Source organism: Equus caballus, chromosome 2 (assembly GCF_041296265.1).
Source record: "Equus caballus isolate H_3958 breed thoroughbred chromosome 2, TB-T2T, whole genome shotgun sequence".
Taxonomy (NCBI): Eukaryota; Metazoa; Chordata; class Mammalia; order Perissodactyla; family Equidae; genus Equus; species Equus caballus.
Genome location: NC_091685.1, coordinates 33610271 through 33627118, shown reverse-complemented (window position 1 = coordinate 33627118; position 16848 = coordinate 33610271). Strand labels below are relative to the sequence as shown.

At 53.8% G+C, this 16848-nt stretch overlaps 2 protein-coding genes and 1 long non-coding RNA gene across 10 annotated transcripts in view; 1 reads left to right on the top strand and 2 right to left on the bottom strand.

The window, feature by feature from the left end:
* Positions 1-1086: 1086 nt before the first annotated feature.
* On the bottom strand, positions 1087-9216 carry DDOST (dolichyl-diphosphooligosaccharide--protein glycosyltransferase non-catalytic subunit). The gene is made up of 11 exons (XM_005607389.4): positions 8761-9216; positions 8440-8550; positions 5577-5663; positions 4191-4294; positions 3959-4053; positions 3576-3669; positions 3152-3300; positions 2564-2711; positions 1841-1961; positions 1610-1716; positions 1087-1518 (listed from the first exon to the last, which is right to left on the bottom strand). Exons 1-11 carry the CDS (start codon positions 8912-8914, stop codon positions 1369-1371), a joined length of 1320 nt encoding a protein of 439 aa, XP_005607446.2. The 5' UTR covers positions 8915-9216; the 3' UTR covers positions 1087-1368.
* A 407-nt stretch (positions 9217-9623) lies between these two features.
* Positions 9624-13790, top strand: LOC102148467 (uncharacterized). Its single transcript, XR_002806290.2, has 3 exons — positions 9624-9909; positions 11432-11523; positions 13598-13790. It is a non-coding gene; the product is annotated as an uncharacterized lncRNA (long non-coding RNA).
* KIF17 (kinesin family member 17) overlaps positions 11117-16848 on the bottom strand; it is a 46546-nt gene continuing 40814 nt past the window's right edge. For 3 of the 8 annotated variants that reach the window (XM_023635586.2, XM_023635584.2, XM_023635587.2), the window contains 4 exons: positions 15959-16217; positions 14736-14806; positions 12779-12899; positions 11117-11873 (listed from right to left, as the gene is read on the bottom strand). In XM_023635586.2, coding sequence (XP_023491354.2) covers positions 11695-11873; positions 12779-12899; positions 14736-14806; positions 15959-16217 — 630 coding nt within the window. In that variant the 3' untranslated portion in view covers positions 11117-11694. The remainder of the gene's footprint in view (positions 11874-12778; positions 12900-14735; positions 14807-15958; positions 16218-16848) is intronic. The other 5 variants (XM_014737517.3, XM_070252003.1, XM_070252011.1 and 2 more) reach the window with 3 other exon arrangements.

Here is a 16848-nt window from a genome sequence, read left to right as displayed (position 1 = left end):
CATGCTGACCAACAGGAGGCCCCTTGGCGCGTCAGCGCTAACAGTAACGTGCTAAGAGCTCTGCGGACGAATCCAAAGGGACGCATTCTCTGTCCCAGGTGAGAAGACACTCGGGTGGAACTGCTGACTAATGCCCAGCCCTAAGCTCGTACTCTGTCCTCACAGCCCTCCAAAAAGTTGGTGGCCAGGCTGGTCTCAGATGAGGCTGGGCTGAGGCGGGGAGACTTGTGCTCCACGTGAGAGAGGACCCAGGGCTAGGCAGTAGCTGTTAGTGGCAGAGTGTGACTGTGACATTTGCCCCTAGCTCCAGGAATGGACCGTGGCAGCCATGACATCAGTCTGCATGTAACCTGAGCCAAAGCAAACCTTTGCTTTATGTTGGTCAACGTGTGGGGTATCAGAACGAAGAAACAACCAAGCGAGGCCCGAGAAGCAGGGAGCCCTGCACTGGGGGGTGCAGTCTGGACCAGCTCTGGGGGTGTGTGGAAGCATTTCCACAGAGCTCCTCCAGCTACCAAATTGAGTCTAGCAGAGCTAAAATGACTGAGGAAATGGAAATTAACAGCGTAGTATTTTAAACTTGCTAATTTACCTTTTTACCAGCATTTCTTTTAGGAAGCGTGAAGAATTAAATGCAAATTTACAACTGCAGAATGCGTATGTGCCTTGAACTGAATATTTGGCTTTAAGAGTGAGTCTTATACCACAAAGACAAGAAACTCTTGTGGGCAGAGATCAACATTGGGGAGGGGATTTCACATATAATTCTATACGTGCTCTTCAGGACCGCAACTATTGCTTAAGCAAGGTGAGCATAGGCTTAAGGTTCTTTTCAAAGGAGCAATTCTACAATCTGTGGCAAAGTCCAATGCTGGGGCCCTGGATTTCCCACTTCAGTGAATCCTCGCCAGCCTCAGTGTATTACCAACCTTATTTTAGCCCTTGAGAAGCAAGGAAGCTCTTACTATTTCATAAAGAAAGAAAATACAGTCCAGTCTTCAGCACAATTAAGAGGCCACTCACTATTTTGTATCCAGTCGCTACCAAACAGCATCCCGCCATCAGCAAAGCACAGCGGGGGCCAGATGAAGTGTAAGGGCAATGTTTCTCTTTATTTTAGAAATGAGAGTGACCGCACATATGAAAAATACGACTTAGCATTCAAGGTGGAAAAGCTTACATAAAATTCATTTCCAAACCCCCACCCCTTGGTACACAATGCCCCATCTCCCACTGAGGTAAGGCTGTGCCATTGTCCCACGGCTTTAAAAAAAAAAAAAAAAAAAAAAATCCCACCATAAAGGGAAAAACTCATCCTATTAAAAAGCCTCTGTCTCCAGGCTGTAAGGAGTCCCGGGGCTCTGCGCCTCAGTCGGACTTCTCCTTCTCCTTCATGTGCAAGAAGACGATGCTGAAGATGAAGAGGCCCAGCATCATGGAGAAGGCGCTGGCGTAGTACGGATAGGCCGAGGGGATGAAGCGCTCATACTGCGTGTGCTGGAGTGGCCTCACTGACACCTGCAACAGGGCAGAGTGACAGGTCCTGGCCACTCAGAGGCTCAGGCAGGGCACAGGCCGGCTGAAAACAGGGATGACAAGTTGTGCTTACCTGAGTGGAAGAGTATAAGTGTGTGTAGCCTAGCCGGTTGTAATCCACTTTAAACTGGAACACACCATACACGTCAGGCAGCTTGAACTGGACGCTGTATTTGCCACCTGGGGAAGATCCAAGACAAATAACCAGAAGGGGTGGCCCAATGTTTCTCTGTTACCCCCCCGAGAGCAAGCCAGAGGCAGGGACTGTCTCCCTGTAGCTTTCTCGTGCAAGAATTACATTTACCTTTCTTCTTCAAGAAGGTCCTCACGAAAGGATCAATGCGGACGAACTCCAGCTGAATATCATCACCATCAAAGGGGACCCATCTGCCATTTGAGAGCTGCTCAATCACAATGCTGTACTCCTGAAATAAAAGGCTGGTCAGCCAGGGGTGGCCAGTGACTGGAGGGGTGCCATCACCCTCAGTGCACCGAATCCCTACCCATGAATCTAGCAGGAACTCCCAGTTCTGAAACCCTGGGTGAGCCACCACCACCCAGCCCTGGACAGCAACTGAGGATACCACCCAGCGGTTAATCCCGCTGACTCGGATCCACACCTCTTCACAGGACCATCCAAGTCTGCACCCAAACCGCACTCCTCTCCTGGAATGTGCTGGTCACTCTCCGGCACCCTGCTTCCATATTCACTGCCATCCTGCCTTTCCCTGCTTCTCCTGACTGACAGATTCATCCTCCAGACCCGCTCCCAGCAGGATGACTCAGCGAAGCCCCTCCCGCTTCTGCTCTCCCACAGCAAAACCACACCTCTTGAAAAGGCCTCCCATTACGATGTTGGTTTACACGCAGGCTCTCTGCACCTAAATGGACTTTCTTCAGGGTAGAAGTTAACTTATTCCTCCTTATTTAGGCCTCTTTAGGCCCAACACAGAAGTGTTCAATAACGGCCTTTGAGCTGCATCAACTTGGCCAACCCTCAGGGCCCTCTCACTCAAGAAGCTCTTACCACTAGGTCAGTGACAGTGTAGGCATTGGGTGGGGCTGTCTCGCCCACCCGATGATGGGACACAGGCCCCACCCGGAGGACACCCTCCTCCTTGAACACCCAGTGGGAGAGGGCCACAGCCAGCTCATAGTTGCCTGTCTGGGAATACCTGCGGAAGGGAAGAGGAGAGGCTAGAGCACCAGCACCAACTTCTTTCCAGGGGGGCCTCATAAGCGAGACTCGTCACTACCCACCAGGATAAACGGCACTAAGCGAACTCCTGCCTGTGGGCCATACGTACCTAGGGATCCGGTTAAAGGGAACACAGGAAAAAATGAGAAGATGTGAGGTGGTGTTGCTTTGGTGTCACGTGTATAATAAATACACAATTTTCTAAGCGTCTCCAGACATGTCATTACTAAAAAAGTTTGGACTGCCAACACCAGCAATACAGCAACAAAGTCAAGTCGTCAAATAATTTTAAAGCACCTGAAGATACTTAGCCTCTGACACGTGTAGCTCAAAGGCTCCTTCCTCCTCACCTGAGTCCTCCCCATCCGCACACACGCTGCCACCCAGACCTCATGGCCCTAAGCTCCTGGCATGTACCTCTGGGAGCCGGGCGTGGCCTTCTGCACTGCCGAGTTGAAGAAGGCATCACTGAAGAAGTCGAGGGAGCCGCTGAAGATGACCCGGGCATTGTTCCTGGCCTGGAGCCCAGCAATGAGGAGGGTATTCTTCCCCACTGCATGGGGATACTGGGAACAACAGAAGGCTGTCATCCAGGAGAGCCAGGGGAAAGGACAAGCTCGGCCTCTGGGGCAAGAGGACAGCAGGCCAGACCTGAACAACCTAGGCCCCATCTGAGGGCGGAACCTGAGACCCCACTGCTTCTGCCCACTTCCCGCTCCACCATCTTCTCATTTCACAGTCTCAGCAAAGTGTGCTTTCCTGCTTAGTTCTCATCTTCAAAGAAGAAAGCACGTGGCTGGGCCCAGGAGCTGGAGGCCTCGAGGCTGCAAAGGCCCCTCACCTGGGTGATAGGTTTATCTGGGAAGAAGGAGTATGAGGTTGAAGAGCCCGTCAGGATGTCCAATACCAAAGGATTGTCAGGATCAGCCACCATCCTGTAGGAGGAGGAAAGAACGCCCAACACTGATCCTAAGAACTGAGCCCACAGGCCCTGGGGTCCCCAAGGCCCATTTCTTCACAGGAGTGAATCCTGCTTTCTTAATAACCAGTTAGCTCTCCTCTGGATGTAACTATGAAGTCTGCCTCAAAGTCATAAATTAATCTCATCCACACCCTGTGGGGGAAGGAATGTCCCCAAATAATGACAAGTTTGGGTTGGTTTCCTGACAAAACAGTGATCCCCTGTGGCCCGACATTTCTGCTGGCCTCTCCCTGCTCACTCACCCGACACCTCGAAAGAGGATGGGGTTTAGAGATGATTTCCCAACAATGGTCGGGGCCTTCAGCAGGTTCTCGGTGTCAGCCACGATGAGCGTATGCTGCAAGAGCAGAGGGAAAGACAGGTGGTGAGGACAAGGGGCCCCCAAGCCAGGGAGCCCCTCCCGACTCCCTCCTGGTTTCTAGGCTGCGCTTAGCTCTAAGGGCCTGACACCTGGAAGACGACAGGCCTGATTACCTGGCCAAGGTCTGAGATGTCATAGTTGTGATGATCAATGACGGCTGTTTTCTCCTCATCAAACTCGATCCCACACTCACTGCCGAGCTCTCGAAGAGGGTCACCTGCAGACCCAAGAGATGCCTGGCTGAGCCCTGACCGGTGGGCTGTGGGCCAAGCAGTGTCCACTGTCCTAGCATCCCCAGGACTCACTCTCCAACAGTCATCTGCAGGGCCCTGCAGCTTTACCAGGCCAGGCTGAGCCCGAGCTGGACCCCTGGACAACAGCACGGTATCCTGCCCGCAGGGGTCAGAATCTGAATTGACAAAACAAAACACAACGGGGCCTCTCCCTCCACAAAGACACAAAAACCCCTCTGAAGTGAAGTAATACCTCAAGCAAACAACCTGCATGAGCCTGGCCTTACAAGGCTGCCCTCTTCCTCATCGTCACCCCAGCAAGAGACCCACCCAGTGTGATTTCAAAAATCTGTCAATACTGGGGGCTGGCCCCGTGGCCGAGTGGTTAAGTTCGCGCGCTCCGCTGTAGGCGGCCCAGTGTTTCATTGGTTCGAATCCTGGGCGCGGACATGGCACTGCTCATCAAACCATGCTGAGGCAGCGTCCCACATGCCACAACTAGAAGGACCCACAACAAAGAATATACAACTATGTACCGGGGGGCTTTGGGGAGAAAAAGGAAAAAAATAAAATCTTAAAAAAAAAAAAAAAAAATCTGTCAATACTGGGGGCCGGCCCCATGGCCGAGTGGTTAAGTTCGCGTGCTCCGCTGCGGCAGCCCAGGGTTTTACCGGTTCAAATCCTGAGCGTGGACATGGCACTGCTCGTCAGGCCATGCTGAGGCAACATCCCACATGCCACAGCTAGAAGGACCCACAACTAAAAATACACAACTATGTCCAGGGGGCCTTTGGGAAAAAAAGGAAAAAAAAAAAATCTGTCAATACTGAAAAGAACAAAGCAAGACTGGCCCGGTGTTAACTGTTGCAGCTGAGGGGTAAGTACCGGGTTCAGGATACTGCACTCTCCCTACTTCTAAGTATCTTTGAAAATGTCCAAAATAGGAAACAAAGAAAACTGTCAAACACTTTGAGCTCTGCCCAGTTAGCCTCCCCATTTGCCTTCTTTCTGTAAGAGAAGAGCCACCAGAAAACAAAACAAAAAAATGGGAAAAACCAAACAGTGTCCCAAGCCCTTAAAAGGCTCTGCACCTTACTGGCTCTGGTCACAGAAAGGTACAGGAGGGACGGAATGGCTCTGTAGTTCCCTCACGACCCCGGCCACAGCCCACCCCATGATGCCAACTTGGCAGCTTCCATTTGCAAAGCTCTCCAAACTCTCTGGAGAAATGGTGGAAAGTACCAGAACTTCCCAGGTCAGCCTTACCAATGTCTGAGCTGGCAGCGACCAAGACACTGCCTCCACCGTCGATGAAGGTACTGATGGTCTCCACATTGATGTTGCCTCCAAAATCTGAAAGAAGCACCAGACTCAGTGACCCAGAAGGTTCCTCTCACTGTTCCTCTGACATTTGGGCCGGTGAAGGTGAACCGCAGGCCAGCCACAATCCATCACGGAAGCGTGCCCTCTGGAGGCCCACACAGACGGACGTTTACCATGCATGCCCTGACTGGGGCAATTCTCCCATTCTCCCAGTGTGGAGATCTAAAAACAATGGCTCGAATTTATAAAGTTTTAGAAGTACAAACGAAATAGTCAACACTTACTGATTATAGTTAAGTTAGTCACACATATTACAAGTCACATATAAAACATTCGTTTGGAAATGCTGCATTTTCCCCTCACATTTCATGAAACAACTTCATCCAAACTCGTCACCTGCACCTTTCACATCAGTATCTCTGACATCACTAGAGCCACTTTCAGGGTCACCTAACACTGTTTGCAGAGCCCGTCAGCCTCACTTCCGCCTAAAGTGTCTGAGAAAGAGCACGTGTGAATCTGAGGATGGCGCTGTCACTTACTCCAGCACTCATTTGCCTAACCTGAGTAGTTTTTCCCCGTTAATCCTACAGTTATATCCACGATAGCCGTGACAGAACCACTCTGAATACTGCTTTTATTAAAGTGATCACCAAAAAGGCTCACTAATTTCCTACATTTGTAACTGTGAGATCATACCCTTTTTGGTCAATTGATTCGGTCAGGCGACTGCCACAAGCATCCAAAACCAGCAGTGAGTGGGGCTGTCAGAAGCTCAAGCCTTCCCCACAGGGTCCCCTGACGCTCCACATAACGTAATGCAGGGAGTGCTCAGTAATTCACTCATTCATTCAATGAAAATTATTCCTTGTGTGCTGAGAAGAAAAATAAAGGGGACAGTGGAGTGAGGGGGAGCCGTTACATACAGGCTGGTCAGGGAAGAGCTCGGGCAAGTGGCATTGGAAAAGGTGTGAGAGTGAGCCAGGCAGCATGGGGCACTCCAGGCATCGAGAATGACAGGTGCAAGGTCCCCAAGGCAGTGAGCATGTTACCAGCAAGGTGCCCAGTGTGGCTCAGCTGGACAGAGTGACAAGGTGAGTAACGAACGGAACAGCAGGCCAGGGAGAAGCAGGGAGGGAGGGCAGTTGACGCAGGGCTCTGTAGGCCCCGGGAGGGTGACAGCCGTGGGGAGGAGCACTGGAGGCTTCCGAGCAGGAGAACAGCATGATCGGATTTAGATTCTGAAAGGATGATTCTGGTGAACGGACACAGCGGGCAAGGGTGGAAGCAGGCTGATGGTGGGTTAGGAGGCCCGACTGTGAAAGGCGAGGCCTATGAAACAAGGATCCTGTTTTTTCTGGGTACAAAGGATATGCTCAGCATCCTTCTCCTATAGCCATTACTGCATGCGAGCTGGGAGCTGCCTGATTCCAGAGAGAGCAAAGAACCTGCTGATACACAGAGAAGGAAGCCAGGCCGGTGTTCTCACACGTGAGAAGGCTAATGGTGGTCACAGTACCACAGAGGGGCCCTCGGAGCAGGCGCCAAACCTTACTCTGAGCCCTCCCAGCAGACACAAGCCTTCTCCCAAGGAGTGCCCAAGAGGCTCTCCTGTAGCAGCATTTCCCCAAGTATGGGACCCCTTCCGCTAGGGGCAGAAAAGGTGGCAACAGTGATGTGGGACAGGGCTTCACAGAACACTGAATCTCAGAGAGAGGGTTATTCCTTTTCCAATTATTTTTCAACCTTTCTCTAGCAAAGAGAAAGTTTTGGTTTGATGCTGGTCCTAACACTTGCTCATCTCCTCTTTTAAGAGGAAGCCTGGGGCTCAAAGCCTTCAGCAGGCAACAGAATCTGGCTAGAACTTTACATCAGCTGCCAAGAAAGTGAAAGCCTTCCTAAGCTTCAACTGAAGGGAGAGACGGCAGTCCTGTCTCAGCCCAGACAGGGACAACTTGAGTCCCTGAGAAAAAGAAACTGATGTCAATAAAGAAGAGGACGACTAGGATGCTCACCAAAAAAGCAGGGCAAAAGAGAAATGGCCAAAGAACTGAGGATATTTAGTCTGGAGAAGAAACACCTGAATAGGCTATGCTTACGCAAAGGCTATGCCTGTAAGCAAAATGAGCATTAAACTTATTTCCTAAGGCGCCAGGGAGTATAAAAAATCCTTTCCCCATCTACCCCCACCCCAAAAAAGTAGGAAGTAGAAGACAAATTTCAGTTTAATATAAAAACTTGCTAACAGAGTTGTCCAAGAGCTGAGTGGACTGCCTCGTAAGATAGTAAGGTCTCTGTCACAGGAATATTGGTATCAACTGGACAAACTAGTGACGATATTCCTTCTGTTCAACAACTAGCCCTCTACCAGGCCCTGGACATATCCATCCAGCCTCAAACAGAAGATTAGGCTAAATTATCGTTAAGGTTCTTTTTAAGCCTGAGAACTTTGAATCCATCTGAATTTTTACAATCAACTACCACCATGCTTCTTTATAGCATGCTACTTCCACAAGCCAACCCAACCAGGGGAGCTCTCCACGTTTCCTACAGGCCCTTTACAGGGAAAACTCCCTTCTCAGAGCAGCAGGGCCCGCAGCTCCATGGTCGTGGCAACACCTGACCCCACAATCCTCGGCTGTGTCATTTAGGAAGGAGACGCCCAGGTTAGAAGTTAACATTTTCCTCTTCTCCGGGAACAGCAGCGCCCAGGGCTAGCGACCCATCCCGTGACCCAGGAAATATCCAAGATCCAGAAGACAGCGATCGATCAGTCCCGGTTCTGGGGGCGACGCGCAGCGCTTACCTTCTACCGAAGGGGAGAAGATGATGAGATTGTCATAGAGGAACTCCCCGTACTTAATGAGGGACAGGCTGGGGTCATCTGCGGTCTTGAAGGTGAGCTCAAAGCCCCGGTCTGGACGAGAGGGAAACAGGGAGCTGAGGCAGACGGGAGGCAAAGGGAAGGCACCGCCGCACAGATCACGACCGCCCCCCACGCGGCAGGCCAGTCCCGGGCGGCCCGCTCGTGGAAACCGAGTGGGAGGGAGGGTGGCCGATGCCCTCGGGCTCGAGGACTTTCCCAACCCCAAACTCTCACCCGCCGCCCCTTGGACCCCGGTCTCACCCTTCAGACTCCGGAAGAAGAGCGAATGCGTCTCCCGCAGGTTGAGGTTGTCCAGCAGCACTAAGGTGCGGAGACCGCTGGCGCAGACCGGGCCAACCAGGGGCAGCAGCAGCCACAAGAGGGACCAAGCACGGGTCGCGGTGCCGTGCTCCATCTTCCTCCTCCTACCAAAGAACCAAGCACCTGGACACCGGAAGTGCCAATCTACGGTCGCCCAATCGCGGCTCGTGATCGGGGAGCACCACCCGGAAGTGATCCGGGTACGCCAAGGCCGGGCGTCGGGAGCCGCCGCTCGGACGGTAAAGAGCCGGGAGCACCACCGGAAGTGCCCCGGTTGGAGGCGGAGCCTCTGAACCTTATTGGCGGAAGGGGCGCGAGGCTCCGCCTCCCCGAAGGAAAAGGCTCAATCCTAGAGAGACAGCTCTGCAGCCGCGGCCAATCAGTAAGGCCGAGTGCCCTTTGGCTCCGCCCAGGCCGTTCCCGCCCGGAGCCCTGAGCCCGCCTTTCAGGCCGACCCCGGCCGTGTCCCGGGCGGGGTCTAGCGCCGCGGTGGCCACCCTGGGCCACCTCCTCGGTCCTCACTGGCAGGGTCCTCGCTGGTCCAGGACAGACTCGCGACTAGGAACCGGGCCCCACCTCCACCGTCTCCAGGGAGGAAGGGGTTGGAGAAATAAGATCAAGGACAGGGGCCCTTTGAGTCCCCTCCCCCTCCCGGGCCCAGGGGCCTCGGCACCGGCCTGTCTTGCCCAGTCTGGTGGCCCACGCTGGAGGCAGCGTGGATGGGCGGCGACTGGCCTGGCGATTAGACAGCTCTAGCCGGGTTCGTTCCAGCCTCCGGCTCTCTCCAGGCATTTCACTGCTCTCCAGGCGCCTGTCCTAGGCTAGAAGTAGAAATAATAGCGAGGCCCCGCTCTCCCCCTTCCCTGTGTGCCTCTGGAACAGCCCGCGCTCTCGGGAGGACTGGCGCAGGGCTAGCTGGGCATCTACTCAGTAATGCTGGCTCCCACCCTGTTTAAGTTCATGCTGGGGCCACCTGGCTCACCTTAGAGCGGCCTCAGACCCACCACGGGTGGAAGTAAAAGCTACCACAAGAGTTCCAAGGCTTCCACTGTTCTCTGGGACCCAACCACAATCCTGGGGCAAATGAAGGTAATGTGGAGAGAGAAGGTAGCTGCCCTCTGACCTTTTACACTTGTCCACCAAGCCAGGGATGTGGGAGCAAAAGTCCAAACCTCCTTCTGCATCTCTAAGTCACTCTCCCTCCTCTCCATCCCCACTGGCTCCACCACAAGTTAAGCCTCTGTCACAGCTCAGGGACACCCAAGGGCTCTTCACTCTCAGGTCTCCGTCTAAATTCATCTTGGCCGCCTCATCCCCCTCGGTGCCTAACTCAGGGCTCCCAGGGAACGAGTCTCCTCCAAGCTTTAACATGCCCTGAGCTTCCCCACCTCCTGCCTTCTGCCCGTGCAGCCCCCTGTACCAGGAGCCCCTCCCCACATTCCCACCTTAAGCCTCCCGTGATCTCCATCCTTTATGGTAGCCCCACGCGAAGCTGCTCCCTTCGCAAGGGCGCTTTGTTCCCCTTAAAGACTTGATCTCGCTTCCTTTCACTCAAAGTCTGCAGTGCAGCCAGCCTGAGGTGAGAGTGACCCCTAATGTGACCTCAGCACCCTCTGCCCCGGCTTCTCCAGAGTGGGAGCTCCTGGGCCCAGGCACATAGCTTTGGGATCCACCACAGTAACTAATACAAACAGGGAGCAGGAGGAATGAGGGGCACCGACACGGGACACCCGGGAACTTTACGTACTATCTCATTTCACCTTCACGATGACCCTGTGAGGTGGGTGCTGTCCTCATTTCACTGGTGAGGCTCAGAGTGAGATACGGCTCAGGACAGCACCAAAGACCCAGGCTTCTCCCTCAGGTTGTGGGCCCCTCCCTCAGGGCAGGCCTGGGATACAATGGGCAAAGGCAGGAGAATGTCCTAGGTAGCCGGGGTGGCCTGGATTCCTTTCTGACCGTGTCAGGACGCCCAGTTCCAGCAGCATCCCTGAGGGCTGTGAAACTTGGGCCTTCTCTGAGCCTCAGCAAGATGTGGCCTCTATTTTCCAAAACAAGGGCTCTGCTTTCCTGGGTCACAGATCCTTTGGGAATCTAATGACAGTTCAGATGCTCTCCCCAGAAAAATGCACTTAGACTCATGATTCAGGGAGTTGCAGAAACCCTGGGGCCCGCTGGTTTTAAAGGCCTCAGGCAGGTAAGAACCCATGCTCCAGAAAGAGCTTTCCTGTGAAAGCCAGGCAGCAGTGGCAGGGAGGGGCCCCAGCGATGCTGTCAGAGGATCAGGGAGGGGAACTCATCAGTAAAAGGCAGTTTATTGGGGCAGCTGAACTGGAGTGGCCTCCTCTGGGCCACAGACCAGCTGGGGGTGGGCAGCACAGGAACAGCTGCTCCACGACTCCTCCTGTGCCCATCCCCAGGGCTTCCCCCAGGAAGTGGGGCCCATGGGTGGAGGCACGATTTTCAGTCGCCAAGATATTGAGCTTGATCCATGTGGAATTTGCTGCCCACTCCGTCGGGGCTGGTGAAGGCCTTGAGGCAGAGCTGAGGTTCTGAGCCCAAAGAGGCACAGGACAACACTGGTGGGCACAAACGGTGGGCTCTGTGGCAGGTGAGCAGACAGAACACTACTGGGACATGGAGAGCCAGCACAGCCTCTCCAAGGATGGTCCAGCCTGCAGAGGGCTCACGCCCCGGGCAGAGGTAGGCTCTCTGGGTAACAGGGAACGGAATGTGTCTTCCCAGCGCAAGGGCCCCCTCAGGCCTCCTGGTCACTGTGGGGGGCTGGTGGGAGGAGGCCTGGCTGGGGCTGCCCTGGGAGGGCCTGGCAGTCTCACGGAAACATAAAGGCAGGGCAGCAGCAGGCAGCTGTGCTCACAGGGGCTCACTGCCAAAGCTGTTTTTGCTTTTCTTACGCTTGGCCTTGCTGAAGGGGATGTCAAGGGACTCCAGGCGGAAGGGCCGGGGCTGGGGCATTTCAGGGGCCTGCGTGGGCGAGGTGGCAGAGTTGTTGCTGAGTGGAGAGCTGAGGCCTGGCGGTGAGCTGTGATGTGCTGTGGAGAAGAGGGGCAGAGGGGCTGGTCAGCCAGGAGTGCCGGGGATGGGGAGAAAATGCTCTGTGGGCGGGTGGAGAGTCTGGCCCACCCCCCGCCCAGCCAGAGGCCCTGGTCCCACAGCTGGGAGCCGAAGCTCTGAGAAGCTGCTCTGGGTGAGAGAACTACGTCTGCATCCAAGGGTCTGGGCTGGGAGTGTGGAGTTTCAAAGCCTCAGACTGAGGCAGCCTGGGATCTCAAGCCAGACATGCCTGGGTTCGAAGCCCAGCTCCACCCCTTCCTAGCAGGGTAACGCTGGGGAGCTGCTCCTCTCTGAGCCTCGGTTTCCTCATCTGCAGCATGGGCATGATGCCAGAGACTCAACCGATGTTTCTTTCCCTCCTTGTTCTTCAACTCCACTTACTCTGCCTCTTAAATAACCTCAGTGTAGAACTGAGATTTGCTTTTCATTGATAGTTTATTGGCAGCTCTGTGGTCTTTGATTTTAGTTTTAAAAACAGAAGAATGAAGTGCTTTTTGATTCTTGCTTTAACAGTGTTTTGCCTTTGTGGCCAGGGCCCTGAGCTGCATGCTGAGGGCCTACTGTGTGTCAGCGGAGACATGAATCCCACAGCACCTCTCCCCCAGGAGCCGAAGGGGTAGAGGAAAGCGGACACTGTGTATTGAGCACCTGCCGGGTGCCAGCCCCTGGGCTGGGCCGTTCCCCACCTCCTCTCACCTACTCCTGAGAAGTCGGCACATCCCCCTCAGTTTACAGCTGAGGAAACTGAGGCTCAGAGAGGGAACGGGTTTTCAACCCAGGCCTGTCTGACTGCAAATCGCCCCCTCAGGCCCCTCCCAGTTGGTCGAGGGCGGGGATGGCTCTGGGGGAGGGGCTGGAGGACAGGGGTGCGCAGGGGACTCACTGAGGCTCTTCATGGGATCCGTGCTGAGGATCTGGCTGGCCCGCTTCGACCGGAAGTAGTTACTGGCAATATTTTCACTGTCGCTCCGGCTGAGCATCAGCTTGTAGCGGTCTTCCTTCTGCTGAGATTCCAAACCCTCAGGGGTTAAGACCTTTTGTTTGTGCAATTCTTATCCAGGCCCTTACCCAGGGCTCAGCAGCCTCTGCAAGCCGGGTGGGGTGGGGGCTGTCCCCTTTGGTGTTCCCCTCTACAGACCCCAGACGCCAGGGTGGGGTCCAGGCAGCTCACGGCAAGAGAGTCACAGTCTCCAGCCAAGCCCACTCCCCACCCGTTCCTGGGGACGGGAAGTGCCTTGTTGCCTCCTGCAAAGCTCAAAACAGGGTATCCTGCCAGCTCCATCAGGGGCGGGGGCGATACTCCGCACCCCACACCCATCACATGTTCACGGAACAGGTAACGCAGAACTCAGCTCAGGGGCACATTCAAGACCCTTAGAACCGGAGTCCCAACCTCTTTATCACCAAGGACTATTATTTTCTTCAGCCTCAATCTCTTCCTTCAGGGACTATCCTTCTCCCACTGGACGTGGTCCTGGTGGGGTGATCATTCACAGTGCTCTAAACACTGCCACTCTTGCCTGCCCACCCCCTGGCTACACAGCTGGACATGTGACCCAGACTGGACCAATCACAGAACTACATCTTCTGGACATAGACATTGGTCCAAGAGTAGGCCCATGACCAGGGAGAGCTTATTAGAATCCTTCCACAAGTGTTGGTTTAAGGCTGCTTTAAGAGACTGGTTTTTTCTTCTTATCAGATCACCAGCTGCCAGTAACCATCTTTCCAGACATGTGGAGAAATCCTGCTTGAGTCTGAAGCTAGCGTTCCAAGGGAAGCGGAACCAAGAGATGAAGAAACACAGAACTCTGACTGTTTGAGCCCCTAGATCCAGCCATGCCTGAAACTGGAACACTTAACATCAACCAATAAATTCCCTATTTTGCTTATGATTGCTTGGGTATCTATCACTTGGAACTAAATGTATTCTGACTCATATAACCCCTTTGTGGTCCCAGGTTAAGAATGGTTTTTTCAGGAACAGCTTTCCCTTTTATACAAAGTTAAGTTATCAGAAGCAGCCAATCAGAGCTTTAGACCAGCGTGAGACACTCCTTGCAGCCACCCTGAGTTGTTCAGGCAGAGATGCCTGGCTGGAATTCATTAACCTATGAGTGGCCTTATCGTGACTACAAAGGTATGTTCTGTAGGGATTTTCTGAAATATCTGTAATGGTTTAAGGCAGGAGCAAATTACAGCCTATGGGCCAAACCTGGCCCCCAGACTGTTTTTGTACATAAAGTTTTATTGGAACATAGCCATGCTCATTCATTTTTGCATTGTCAATGGCTGTTTATGTGCTACGATGGCAGAGTTGAGTAGTTGTGACAGAGACCATATGGCCCATAAAGCCTACAATATTTACTATCTGGTCCTTTACAGAAAAGTTTGCTGACTTCTGCTTTGAGGATATGTATTTCAGTTGTAATACAAAATATGGGAGATATGAAAATAAAGTGACTTTAGAATCCCAGTGAATGTTTCATGGCTCCTTTGAGGATCCTTTGGTCCAAGGATACCAGCTGGGGCCCAGGGGACCAGATGCACTGCTTGGCCTCTGAGATTGACGCTTCCATCCTTCTCTAGTAGGATGGGCTGGCTGGAAGCATCTGGTTTCCCTCTGGTTAGGACCGTAAGCGCCTCTGCGTGAGGGCCAGAGCGGCTGAGGGTCTAGGTGCCAGGCAGGCATAGGGAGAGGGTCCGGGCTCAGCGCCCTGCTTTGTCCTTCGGTGGGACGAAAGCACAAGTCCAGTTCCCTACAGTAATGCTGACCTGCTGCAGCTTGGGGCAAAGCCCCGCCAGCTCCCCACCCCTCACTCGCTCTCCCGAGGCCTTACCGTGCCGGGTTCGCCCGTGTCCGCTGCAGAGGTTTTGCGGGCTGGTTTGATCTGTGGCCCTGTTGAAACTGCTACGAGAAAACAGAAGCTGCAGTCACTGCTACCAGGCGTGAGGACCAGAGGGACCAGGACGGGGTGGGGGGAGCGCAGGGAGGTTGCCACACTATCCTCAGGGATCGGGGTCAGGCCTAGCTCAGGCTTGGCTCAGGCTTCCAAGCCCAGGCCGAGGATGACGTTAGGAAGCAGACAGCAGGAGGGCTCAGGTGCCAAAGAAGCCATTCCCCTGCTTCCAGGCAAGACAGCAGGCTGGTGGGGGCGGGAGAAAGAAAAGAAACTGCTGTTGCCCGTAGTCTTGGGGAAACGGAGCTGGCTGGCGTTTCAGCAGGGATGGCGTCAGCGGCCATCCGTAAACATCAGAGATGTAGGACCTGGACGAACACTCTCGGACCAGGGAGAGGACTGATGGGGGCCCTGCGGGATGTAAGAGCCTGCTGCTCCCTGAATGGGCAAAGCCAGCTCCGTGGCTGGAGAAAGATCCACCACAGTGGAGACGCAGGGGCCCTCAAAATCATCTTACCTAGCCCCTTCTTTGTGAAGATCAGGGGACCAGAGCCCAGAGAGGGACAGTGACCTTCATAAGGTCACATAGGAGGTCAATGGCAAAAGCCGAAGTTGAACCAGGCATGAAAAACTCTGAACAGCTGGATTCTATCCTTGGTCCTACAACTTACGGCTATGATTGTGACTCTGGGTAAGTCACCTATACTCTCTGAGATTCAGCTTCCTCGTGTGTAAGAGAGGTAATCCATGTCTTTCACAGGGTTGTTGTAGGATGAAATAATGACAGTGATGATGGAGAGAAGGATAAAATGTGCCACCCCTTAAAATGTGCCAGGGAAGGCTCTAAGAGTTTGATGTGTATTAACACGTTTTAAGCCACCCAGCGATCTTTAAGGAAGGTGCTACTGTTAATCCCCATGTCACAGGTGAGGACACTGAGTCCCAAAGAGGTCACACACAGAGTGGTGGAACCAGAATTCCAACCCCCATCTGTCTGACTCTAGAACACACCATTCTCTCAGGTGCCCAACATTTTGGATACCCAGGGTCATGTCTGCTGCGCCCACAGCCAGCGGGGAGGGGCACATGGCTCCCTGTCAGTCGCAGGAGGGGGAACTGTGGAGGAGGGCGGGGAGTGCCGAGTGGACAGCAAGGCTCCTGACCTACTGGGAGGCTGGTTTTTATGATGATGGGCTCGGGGATCTTCCAGAAGCCATTATCCTCATCCCAGCAGGACTCGCGCCTTATCTTCTCCAGGTTGCTGTAGTTACAGTCCCGGCGAATCAGGGGCTGCACCTGCTCCAGGAGCTGCTGGCAGAGCATAGAGTCACGTTCCTGCCGCCGGATGGTGGCCAAGTAATCGATCTTCTCCAGCTCAAACTCCGACTGCAGATCTTTGATCTCCACCTCTGCTGCCCGAAGCTGGAAGCAAAGGATGACAAGCAGTGAGTCGGAGGGCCAGCCAGACATTTCACCTTCTACCCAACCTCTGCATCCACTAACTGCCCCTCCAGCCAGCCACTCACCGTCCGTTTGTTGATCCACTCATCCATCCATTCTTATCTCCACCATCTGTCCAGTCATCCTTCCATCTATTCATTCACCTTGCCTGCCACCCACCCGTTCCTCCTTCCATCCACTCACTCACCCTCCCACCACGCCACCCAGCATTTAAATGAGCACCTACAGCGTCCACAGCCCTGCAGGAAGCAGGCAAAGAAATGGATCATCACTCCCGCCGCCAGCCCTCAGTCACTATCCCACATTCCTACGGTGTATTCAGGCGCCTTTCAGAAGGCTCCAGACACAACACTATGGTCACCACAGTCCCAAAAGATCTCAGAGAATTGTATGAATTCTTTTTCTACGGGGAGCAATAGGCACAGACTCTCAGAGTCCACAGTTCTCACTCCCCCACCGCACAGCCCTGTTAGGATGCAACGAACACTGGACTAAGTGTCAGACCCACCTTGATTTGACATGGATTCCAGGTTTTTCTGATCGCCTACCCAGGTCTGCCGGACTGCCCTCCACTCCCTCCTCAGCACAGGGG

Bases quoted from the DNA above. Each gene is read 5' to 3' on its own strand.
- DDOST (XM_005607389.4), bottom strand. From the start codon at position 8,914: ATGGAGCACGGCACCGCGACCCGTGCTTGGTCCCTCTTGTGGCTGCTG. The intron at 4,054-4,190 runs GTAATCAGGCCT...CTGCTCTTGCAG, and splicing joins ACATCTCAGACCTTGGCCAG to CATACGCTCATCGTGGCTGA. The intron at 2,712-3,151 runs GTACATGCCAGG...TCCCTTCCGCAG, and splicing joins GCCACGCCCGGCTCCCAGAG to GTATTCCCAGACAGGCAACT.